Genomic DNA, 11866 nt, shown 5'->3' on the forward strand with positions numbered 1-11866 from the left:
GAGACCTTGTCCTGTGATCTCTAGAGCGTCCTGTGATCTCTAGAGCGTGCAATTGCCAATTAGAAAAAACAAACCAGTATCTACATTTCTGTGCTGCAAGCACAACTGAGAGGTTTGTGTAAGTTTGAAGGGGTGTGGAGATTTGTAGTGCCCATTAAGATGGAATTGTTTATTTAAAAAAGTAGAGACTCATACTTGTGAAAAAGCCAGAGTTAAGTCAATGTCAAAGTCTTTTTTTTCACAGCATCATTGTGAAAACAGTTTATAGGAACTATAATTGCAAGCTCACCTCTTCTCACTGCAGCATATATTTCAAGTGTGTTAACATTTATGTATAAATATAAGTTTTATAAAAATTGGTTTTTTCATTGAATTATTGGTGCTGGCCGTCAGCATACTAAAATATAATAAATACTTTTTAAATGTTACTTGATAAAATATTAACTATTAATTTTGTTTCATATTTTATAAAGCTGAACAGTTGTCTCTGAAATTATATGATAACTCATTAAATGTGAACAATGCAGAAGAATTGGATGTGCAAGTCAGAAAAAGATGTCTGCAAGACTACTGGAAGAAAGCAAAAGAAATTTTACACAGAATAAACTCAATTGAAAAACAGCATGATGAGGTTGGCCTATTTACCAAAATAGGATGAAACTAATCACATCTTTCCAGATTTAAGGAGAAAGCAAAAGTAAATCCTTAAGATAATTTCAATGTGAGCAGAAAACCCAGGAAAAAATGTTGGATTTGTGTGAAACTACAACCTGCAACTTTTATCAGTATTGTAGATCAGACCGAGTTACAGGTGTGCAGAGAATGGAGGCATCTGTATTGTATGAAGTATTGTAGTTTACTGTAAACCCAGATTTTCTATGAGATAGAAAAAGAAGTGGAATTTATTTTTAATTGCTGGACATCCATATGTATAATTTTTATATATTCATGCATGAAATGCTCAGGGTTGTACGGCTGTGGTGGGATAGATGATAAAGGAGAATGCGAACATACACTGAGATAAAGTTGTTTCATTTTTTCCTTGTGCTGTAAAGCTTCTAAGTATCTGTGGGTTTGGAACAACAAGTTTATGAGTTGTTTAGATGGCTCTTACTTTCTAGCAGCGCCTTGCATTAGTAGCAAATTCCTTGCTTTAGCCTGAAATTAGCATTTAGGAAGAACCCCCTCAATACCTTAAGTGGCATTGCTGTCTTGTTGGCTCTCAGCTCAGTCAGGGGGTTTTCTGAAGCTTCTCTGGAATTTGCTTAACCCTCAGAGTTTGACTATCTAGTTAATCCTGGCACTGGATTAAGTTACCATTTTTATAGAGCTCATATAATCACTAACCAATATTTTTCAATACAGGAAGGAGTGCAAGGAGAAATATTTGTAGACGAATCTTCAGTAGCCAATTCTGAAGCATTAAAATCCCATGAAGTGAATCCTGTTGATCCAAAGAAGTACACAGAAGGAACACAGAAAGATGTCTGTTGTCCACAGTTGACCTCAAAGTTGAATTATCAGGTTCTTGCTTCATCTGTAACTTCTGCTCCACAAAAAGATGAAACGGTGAACACTGTGGATGCAGCTCCTACCAGACAAAGTGAACAGAGCAACATTCCATGTTCAGTCACTGAGCTGCAAACAGACAGTGTACCTCAAAGTCACAATATAAATGGAAAAACTGCCTTTGGAAAAAATCAGTCTGGTCTTCAGGCAGGGTGAGAATCTTAACACCTGAGCAGAAATACTAAGTTGCTTTTCTTTAGCCATTCCAGATTGACAGGATTTAAAATTACCTGCTACTTACTATAGGTGTTTTTCCTAGTGGAAAGGCATAGCCCTTTGGTGGCCCACCAGAGGTTGTTTTGGAGGTCACAGATCAAAGATTGCAGTCATTGCAGTAAGAAAGCTGCTGATCTTTGAGTGCTGGTGTTGTACAGAGAGCCTCTTTCAGGGTATGTTTGAGTGCCTTCAGCATAGCGCTGAAAATCATTCCTGGCTTTTGCCCCAAAGTTCTCACTGGTGTAACAGACCAAGATTTAAGCTGTTGGTTTGGACAAAACCACAATGGTTTCTGTAATATGCACTTACTAAGGAAACAGCAGGTAGAGAACTGCTTGGAAAAGTACTGAAACTAGAGTGTATACACAGTAGGGGGAAAAGTTTCTGCACCTCTCCTGTTCTCACCTCATGTTCCAGTGCTACCCTGCATGGAAAGGGAAAGGAACAGCCCTATTTGGGGCTGTTCTCTTGCTCCTTGGTCTCACACAGATGCTAATTTTCCTCATTTTCTTTTGCTGCTTGTGTTTATCTTTCCTGTTGATAAACCCAAAATTATTTATACCTAACTTGTAATGATAAATACAGATTCCATTCTCTTGAGTTTATATCTGGAATATCCCTCAAGACAGTCAGTGGAAAAGTATAAGCAAAACTACATTTTTGTGGGTGTTTATGTTTTGTTTTGGGCTTTTTGAGTTCCACATTTTTATTGTGCTTTTTTTATGTGTCTGGCTGCACCTTGCTCTGTGCAGTTTCCTGGTATTATATTGTTACTTTGCAATTACCACAGAAATCACAAAGAGCCTGGATATTTCCCATGGTACATTCAGGTAAATTTTGCTTTGCTACTGGTTAGCATCATTTCACAGCTTCTTTAGTTGTTGTTATGGGCTCTGATGCACAAAATTCTTAAAACATCAATTTAAAAAAATCTCTTTGTGTGAACTCAGAAGCTACTGGAAGGTAACCACGGATCAGGCTTCTTGCTCCTGCAGCTTTCAGAGGGAGTCAGGGACACAAAAATGCTCCATCAGGGTATCATAGCAGTGTGTTGGTTGCACAGAAGTTAACTGGGCTAAGAAAAGAAGAAAACCAATTACCTTTTAGACTATTTGCTGCAGATGATGAAGGCTACAGTATTCTGAAGACTTTGTGAGAGCTTTGTGTGCACTTGCTAATCCTTACGTGAATCCGAATTGCAAATTACTCTGGAAACCAGTGACAGCTCTGCACTCCCTGCTGAACAGACTGCACAGAATGCCAGTCACAGATCTCTGGGAAAGAAGTTTTAACATGCACTGATACATGCTAGGTGCCATAAGTCCAGTAACTTGGAATAATTAGAATAATTTTTGTAGCGTTTTCTCTTTAATATATTTAATATGTGTTTTTGTTGTGCCCTTGGAATGTGTGTATTCATTTGCAGGTAAATGTATGTTGTTTTTATTGTTTTATTGGTTTTAATTTGATTACATTTTGATCTTCCCAGTGAACAATTATTTAAACAACCAGCAGAGACTGTTAGAAATATGAAACCGACATGCATATCAGGTACAAATAGCTACACATTCTCCTTTCTGAGCTGATTTTGTTCTTAATGAGATTTTAATTAGTTATGCGTACATTTATGACTACTTTTTATCACTTGTTATATATCATTAGATGACAAAGGTGCCTTATGTGTAATATCCTTTAACTGGTTTGCATAGTGTTGGAATTTTATATTGTACACAGTTTTACCAGGAGAACATTTATCCTACTTTTCTTCTAATACATATTTTAGTTTTCTTTTTTTAAACTGATTTTAACTATAGAAATGAATGTATCAGAGATTAAGTGTAGTGTTTAATCTGACTATTGAAAGCCACTAACAGAAAGTGGAGGTTTGGTCCAGAGCTTGTAAGGCTGGGATAGAGCCTGCCTGTGAGAGTGACTTTTGCCTGATGCTGTTCCTACACAGTGAGCATGTGTTTAAGAGAAAAGATTTTCAGATTTGCATTAATCCTGGTCTGATACATTTATTTCAGAACTGGGATTGGTTCAATCAAATCTTTATTCATTATTTACTTTCCTGTTAATTTATAAAATTACTGAGTATTCATTAGATTAGAATTTGCCAGAATGGGAGCTTTACAGGTGACCAGCTGATCTCCAGGTTACATCTGTTTAAAGTGAGAATATGTATTATTCCAATAGATTACATTTTTCAGCATTTGATTCCAAACAAAAATAAAAATTATAGGGCTTAGTTAAGCAATATGGGTTTACCAGGTTAATTTACTATGTTCAAGTTGAAGTAATTTCCTTTGGGAGAGTGGTGAAAAAACATTGAATTGAACGTAGTTATTCTGGAGTTACAGAAATGTGAATGTGAGGCATTTAACTTGAGAAATTTCACTTGGATTTTCTGCTGTTATGTTAATTAAACTTTAATAATCTACAAATAGAGAATGCAGTTTGATGTAGTTATACCGATGCATTATTACCATGGAAAAAGATAGGTTACATTTCCTAGTGACTTTTTTCCTCCCTCATTTAGATTCATTCTGCTCAGAGAAAACTGAGAGAGTCAAAAGTACTTCAGCTACACCTTCATCCCATAAAATGGCAGATTTAAGATGTTTGGGTAAATATTATCTTAGATCTTTCTTTCCAGAGTACATAAAGAAGCCTTAAAGAGTCAGCAGTGCAGTAAGTGAATTGACTTGACAGAATTATAATGCATCCCCTTCCTTCCTTCCTTCCTTCCTTCCTTCCTTCCTTCCTTCCTTCCTTCCTTCCTTCCTTCCATCCTTCCTTTCTCTGGGGACACCAGTGTCACTGTTTGAACACCCCGTGAGGTTTTCCAGCCTCTTTTTGCACTGGAGTATCTCCACTTCCATGTATCCCTGCTGAGGAGCTGAATTCCTGCTCCTTCCCTCCTCCAGCTCCCCTCCCTCCCCTTTTTTCTACCTCTAATATAAAAGGTAAATATTGAAATAAAGCTGACAAATTGCAGTTTTGGTCCATGTAATAATGTGGGTCTCCCTAATTAGAAGAATACTTGAGCAAGTGTTTTCGTCCTTTCTCTGCTTTCAGAGATGGAGGAAGAACACATAGCCCTGCTCATTTCCCTCATTTATTCTCCTGCTAAGCCTCCTCAGTGTTTTGCAGCCCTTCTCTTCTCTCTGACTCACTGCTGTGAAGTATAGGCAGGCGGTTTCATGGTAATCCACATCTACAGCCCTCCATTACCCCAGGCTCTACTTCCTCAGCCTGCTCCATCAGTAGGTCATGAGAATGTTGCTGGTACTCTGGATTTGTGAGTGGATTTTGTAATCAAACCAATGTTTCTTTATTTAAAAACCCCCAACAAAACAAAAACCCACAGAAGACAAAGACCCCCCCCCCCCAAAGCAGCCCATAACCCACTTTTGAACATTATTTTTATCCGAGTTGTCAAACTAAATTCAAGCTGAGATTTAGCACTGCTTTACCTTAAGGTAGAATGTTATAGATACTTGTGCCCTTCCTGTGACTCCTCACACAAGTTCTCCTTCAGCAGATGTAACTTAACCATGAGGGCTTCCAAGGATATCTAACCATAAATTACCCTAGGAATGTCCTCAAAAATGAACAGCAAGGCTTCCTGTGAGGGCATTCATGCCTAAACTAGCTCTGTGCCTCACTCAGTACTTCGGGAGTGGAACTGCAGTATAACTTAATCCCATAAAATGTTGAAAACTAATTTTTTTTAAGAGAGAAAATACAAAGTATTTCAGGAAGTCACATAAAAATGCCATGATTATGGAAAACCTGAAGTCAAATTGATCCTAGTGAGCAAAATAAAACCTGAACTTTGTGGTGGCTTGTTTAGAAGCTGTGATTGCTGTTTCTGCAATATCCTATTTTTCCCAGGTTGCACAGCAGGAGGACTGTCCTTGAACAGTAAAACCTTCACCAAGATGTTGCAGAGCTGCCTGCACAGGTGTGAGCACCACAGAGTCATCCTGGAGGCTGAAGAAAGATACCGAGGGGAGCTCCGCAGGGTGGCTGCTGGTAACAGCAGCAGACCTGCAACTCACCAGAGTATGGAGTTTATGTTCACTGCTTGGAACCGTTGCTTTAGAATTGCATTTAAAATTCTGAACTTTAGTTTATTTGCTTCTGATTGTCTTGCTGTTTTAAACTCTCATGGAATTTGATTTACAGTGATTTGTACTAAGTGAGATCAGAACTGGCCACTTCTGTTTTGAAGGATCTTGTGTGTTTCTTGCCATGGTGAGAGATGCTCATTATAGGCTTTCATAAGACTCTCACATTTGCCAGAAATAGTCAAGTCCTTAGAGAAAGGAATGTATTAATTTGAAATATGTGCAAGTAAATGTGTGACCATGCCGAAGTAATTTAATTTAGTATTCACAGAATCACAGAGTGACTGGGTTGGAAGAGACCAATAAGATTACCAAGTCCAACCCATGCCCTAACAACACCTCAACTAAACCCTGGCATCGAGTGCCACATTCAGTCTTGTTTTAAACACACCCAGGGATGGTGACTCCACCACCTCCCCAGGCAGACCATTCCAGTGCTTTACCACTCCTTCCATGAAAAACTTTTTCCTAATATCCAACCTCTGTTTCCCTTGGTGCAGCTTGAGACTGTGACCTCTGGTTCTGTCAGTGCTGCCTGGAGAAAGAGACCAACCCCACCTGACTACAACTATCATTTCAGGGAGTTGTGGAGAGTGATAAGGTCACCTCTGAGTCTCCTTTTCTCCAGGCTGAGCACCCCCAGCTCCCTCAGTCATTCCTCACAGGATTTGTGTTCCCAGCCCCTCTCCAGCCTCATTGCCTCCTGTGGATGTGCTCAAGCATCCCAAGGTCCTTCCCAAACTGAGGGGCCAGAGCTGGACACAGCACTCGAGGTGTGGCCTCACCAGTGCCCAGTACAGGGGCAGGATGGCCTCCCTGCTCCTGCTGGCCCTGCTCTTCCTGATACACTTACAGGTCCAGGATACTTAGAGATCTTAATTAATTAAATAGAAGCACATCCTATATTTTTCTGGTTTAAAGAAGGAATTCTGAAAATTAAACAGTTATTACTTACTAGCATTTGTTCTGGTGCTCATATTTTCCAGAAATGCTGCTGGCCCCAGTGAAGAAAGACAGGCTGCATAAAGAAATACCAACTTTTAGCAGCAAGAAGGATGGTTTCCAAAGTAAGGGCTTGGTTTGGAAACCTGTGTGAAAAGCCCTTACTGTCTATTAATTCTTTTGCAGAACTTTACCATGGAGACTGTGGATAGAAAACTATTTTCTTTTTTTTTTTTCCTCTAGATTCTGAGAATAATCTGTATATTATTAGGCCATAAAATGCATACTCTATAATCATAAAATTGTGTAATGCACATTATCTCCCTGCAAAGTTATCTGGCACTTGCTGTGTTGATCCTGTTTTGAATCCTGTCAGGGTTACTTCCTTGGCATTTGCTATTTCTCAGTTTTTTGTGGCATTGTTTTCTAAAATGGAGAAGTTTAGTCTGGCTCAAAGCAGAGCTTAGCTGCCTGAACCTGGATTTAGCACCACTCCTTACACAGTTCCAGTCATGTTTTTCCATTAGACCCATTCCTGTCCTCCACTGAGGACTTGGGGCTTGTGATAAACAGCCAGACCGGGAATCCTTAATGAATTCTTTGAAATGAAATTCCCACCAAAAATTTATTTTTAGTACTCTTATTTTCAAAAGCCTTGTTTACATGGTTATTTAATTAATGCCCATTAAAAGCTAGTAGGTTGATGTTTGAATTTGTTTATATTTTCCCCCCTTCAGATTCAGTAATTGATTCATTTGTCTTATGAAAGCCACAAGTTATTTTAAAATATAAAAACCTAACTAAAGCAACTGTATTTAATCTTGAAAGCCCATTACAACAATATATTGTCTTTAGCAAGTACACATTTCCTGTAAGCTAAAGTAAACTGAGTTTTTCAGTCTTTCTTCCAAGACCAGATTAGTGGTATGGCTCAAAAGATGGTTCTCTCTTAAATTTTAATTCCTAAAACATAACCTCTGTTATATGATTTGGGGTTTTTTCTAATAAAGATGTGTAATGTTTTATTGTTTGGTTTTTTATTGTTTGTTTTTAAGGCATTCTTTTGACTCCAAATAGAAAAGACAAATCTAATACTATAAAGAGAGATGAACATAGTAGAAATATTAGGTGGACTAGCAACTATAACTTGACACCTGCATATGAAAAGTGTGAGTATTACCAGAAAATGAGTTCTCTAATATGCACAACTGAAAGATTAGCATTTGCATTTAGGTCAGGGCATTGAGAGAAGCACCTGTCCTTTATCTCCTATTGGAGATAAATGGCAATGAATTTAAATAAAGTGTTATACTTGTCTCTTACAGAAATCCACTTGAACATCAATAACATTATTATTTGTTTCTGGTTCATCAGTAGTCCCTATGCCTTAATGTGGATTATGAGAAAAATATCTAAGGAGAATGAGATATTACTAACAAATTACATATTCAGATTCATTTGAATAAATGCTCCTTTACAGTTTTATATCCAGTTTTTCAGTAGATTTTAGTTAGTTTAAAGTGACTAAGTGGCCTCCTTGTTCACAATTTTGTAGCTTTACAAAAAAACCAAGATGCTAACCTGAAGAGACAGAGAGTCAAAGAGATGTGCAGCCAGAAATGTCAGCACTTAAAAGAAAATTGCATTCATTCACTTGACAAAGATGAGGTTAGTTATGCAAAGCCTGATCATGCACTGACATGTTTATAAATGGCCAAATAAAAGCACTAGGAATTACGTAGCTTTTTTTTTAGTCGTCTTTAACTGGAGCCCAGTAGCAAAATGAACCTTATGAAAAAAATATTCCTGTATTGATTCTACTCCAGTCACACTGATTTAGCCCTGAATTGAGTTCAGCATTTTTCAGCTGACATATTTTCAGAATGGTGGATTGGAAGGTCTGATTTTTCCTGTATTGATGAAGATTTGCACACTATGGAAGCAACAGAAACCTAAAGGAATAAACCTGCTAAAAGAATAAACTATGTAAGCACAAGAGAAATTAAGATCACAGAAAAATACTGTATTTTAATAAGTGTTGACAGTGAAGAAATATTGGAGAAGCATTGCTCCCTTGCCAGTGAGACAATTTCTTTACAACTACTAAATGTTGAATTGCTGGTAATGTTATTTCCACGTGCAAAATAGTATGTACATTTACATAATTCTTAATGACACCAAAATAATTATTTGCAGGGTAAGGAAACGTGTTCCCTGGCCACGAGCATGAGACCTTTGAACAAGAGAAGAGTCCGAAAAGATTTCACAACTGAAGAAATCAACTGCCTTTTGAAAGGCGTTCAAAAAATGGGCAACCACTGGAATTTGATTTTGTGGTCTTACCCTTTCCAGAAAGGACGGACAAGCGTTGACCTTTCCAAGAAGTACTACAGGTTACAAGTGCAGGTACACATCACTGAATTTTCTACTGATGGCAAATGCTGGGAGCCCAGTTTTCATTGTTAGCCCCTGAGCTGACTTGCAGAAGTGAAGACAGGCTTTCAGAGTGTGCAGCCATGGGATCGTGCCTTGTGTCAGTGCAGTGCCCATGAGAATAGCCATGAGAATGGTCTCTGGTGTAATTCCATCAGAACTGGAATTCAAATTGGTGCTTGGAGAGAGAGAACTAAAGTAGGGAAAGACCAGAGAGCCTTAGAACTTGCCGCTGCCACCTGACAGGGTACAGAGAGAATGAAAGTGTCATTAAGGACTCTGAATTAATCACTGTATTTATCAGGAAGTTGGTCTCCTGTCTGCTCACCTGCTGTTGTGATGCTGGTCTGTGAAAGCCTCTGCAGCATTTTCCCCATGATAAATCCATGCAACCCTCACACAGGGAGCATTGCTCCTGTGCTTTGGAAATCATGGGAGCAATTAAGTGATAAGCCTTTGTCTACTGAAAGCTGATCTGTAATTGTGCAGTGGTTTGGAACAACATTTATCTTGATATTTTCTCTTTTATGTCCATTTTATAGATGAAAAAAGCCCACAAAGGACATCAATAACATCATCTGTGAGAGCTTTGGATTTTGTTGCAGAATGTTCAAGAACAGCCTTTGTAATATTGAGGTATTGCCAGGACAACTTGAGCCCTTGGAGAATTTAGGTTGGTTTGGACTCCTGTTTTTCAGTGGCAACTGACAGAATTGTTATGCATTATAATTTAAATTTACCATAACTTGACAAATTATTTAAGTAATGCTATCATAGGCAACAGAATCTCTATCAGTAAAAATTACATTAATTTGGAACTTAATTTAACCTTCTTGAGCATTTGATCTATGCAATTTTGAGTTAACTTTTTGTGGCTTGCTCTGTACCATTTGTCAGAAAAGGATGTATTGCTAAAATGAATACTTTATGCCTGAAATTGCTGTTAATGTTGTTGTGTCTGAATCTGTTTCCTCTTAATTAAATGAAATGTTTAAAGCAGGTAGAATATTTTGTCATGTGTTGAATATGCTGCATGTGCAGAAAAATATCTTTGTGACAGAAAACACTGAATGTGTGGTTAAACACTGCTGCACAGAAGAGGCAAATCTTTCACTGCTACAGAAATTCTGTACTCACTGTTGAACTGAGCAGTACTTGTAGAATTTGGCTTCTGTTTATAGTTGGACAGTTTTCTGGTGTATTTTTCAAATAAGTGAGCAGAACCAGCATTTCTGCTAATGACACATTTTTTATAGGACGCTTTACTGAAAGCCTTGGTAACTTGCTTTTTCAGTGATAGCCTTAGTATTTCAGTTGCATTTTTTATTTGTTCTGATAAAGAAATGATGACTCAATAGTAAATTTATTGTGGAAAGGGTTTAGATATTGTATTAGCACTAGGTTTTCACTATGATGTGGCTTGAATGCTTGAAAACAGGCAAGCTAACCAAAACCTGAGAGACTTGCAATAAAGATGATGCCAATGATGCAATAAATATGTTTTCCAATATTTTCAGCTGTTGCAATTTGGGGGGGGGGGGGGGTTTTTTTAAAATTTTAAAACCTGGTGAGTGACTGGGGGGGGGGGGGGGGGGTATTTTTAAAATATTGAAACATCTATAAAAGATGTCTCTGATTGGAGCTGTTGCCAGTAGCAGGGTTGAGTATCAGTGGAAGTATTGGCAGAGTAGGAGCCAAAAAGGCTCCTGAGGTGGAGTGTCCCCAGGGAGGGCACTGGGGTCCCTTACACACTCCAGATGTTTTTCCAGGGATGCCATCCTAGTCCACACAAGCTCTTACTTCATCCTTTGACTGAATGTGTATTAGTGTCCACATTGTCAAGACCTGAAATATGTCTCAAGTGACTAAAATATGTAAATCTTTACTTGCCACAAGTTGAGAATGTTGCAATACTGACAATTTACCACACCTTAGGTGTATCCTGTGGAGCCTTTGGTCTCCTCTCCTCTTTGGAGCAGGACTGAGGTCAAAGTTATTAAAGTTGTTCAGCGCCTTGCCAAGTTCTGAGACTCCTCAAGGAAGGAATTCCTGCGGCCTCTTTGGGCAGCCTCTGCTTGTGCTTCACCTCCTCTTGCAAGGCAGGGGCTGGAACCACATCACTGGAACATTCTGGGGGGATCCGAAAGGGAAGTCATGGATCAGGAGCAGACAGAAACCTGAGGTGTCAGTTTGTGCAAGTCTTTTGCGCTGTCTTTTGCTCTCCTTTGGATTGACTGCACAGTTTTGATCAGTTTAATTTTCTTGCACAAGTACTTTGAAATCCATATGTAACAGGCACCAAAATTGCATGAGAACAGCTGATGTCACTTTTAGGCTTGTTGGGCCACCCAGGGCAGTGTTTCAGCACTTTGAAAGGCTGGGATAACTGACAAACCATCCAGAAAAGTCCGTTTGTAAAAACTCCGTGCCCTCCTGGCTCTGTTGATCAAACAGAGGGTGTTAGGGGTGTGAGGATGGGGTAGTAATGACAGCTTGATCAGTCAGCAACAGTTTACACAGTGTGCTCATCAGAACTGCCCCGGCACTGCCGGCACAGGGCCGACACCGGCGGG

The 11866-nt window shown here is 38.8% G+C and overlaps 1 protein-coding gene across 1 annotated transcript; it reads left to right on the forward strand.

Annotated features, from left to right (window-relative positions):
- Positions 1-473: 473 nt before the first annotated feature.
- On the forward strand, positions 474-10505 carry LOC120497788 (telomere repeats-binding bouquet formation protein 1-like; the record flags this gene model as incomplete). Its single annotated transcript, XM_039699702.1, has 10 exons — positions 474-631; positions 1366-1721; positions 3275-3336; positions 4325-4411; positions 5683-5853; positions 6905-6985; positions 7916-8029; positions 8416-8528; positions 9057-9266; positions 9836-10505. Coding segments are annotated over 10 exons (1382 nt in total), but the record flags the coding sequence as incomplete, so codon positions are not given.
- Between the last annotated feature and the right edge of the window lie 1361 nt (positions 10506-11866).

Source organism: Passer montanus, unplaced genomic scaffold, assembly GCF_014805655.1.
Source record: "Passer montanus isolate IOZ18808 unplaced genomic scaffold, ASM1480565v1 scaffold138, whole genome shotgun sequence".
Taxonomy (NCBI): domain Eukaryota; kingdom Metazoa; phylum Chordata; class Aves; order Passeriformes; family Passeridae; genus Passer; species Passer montanus.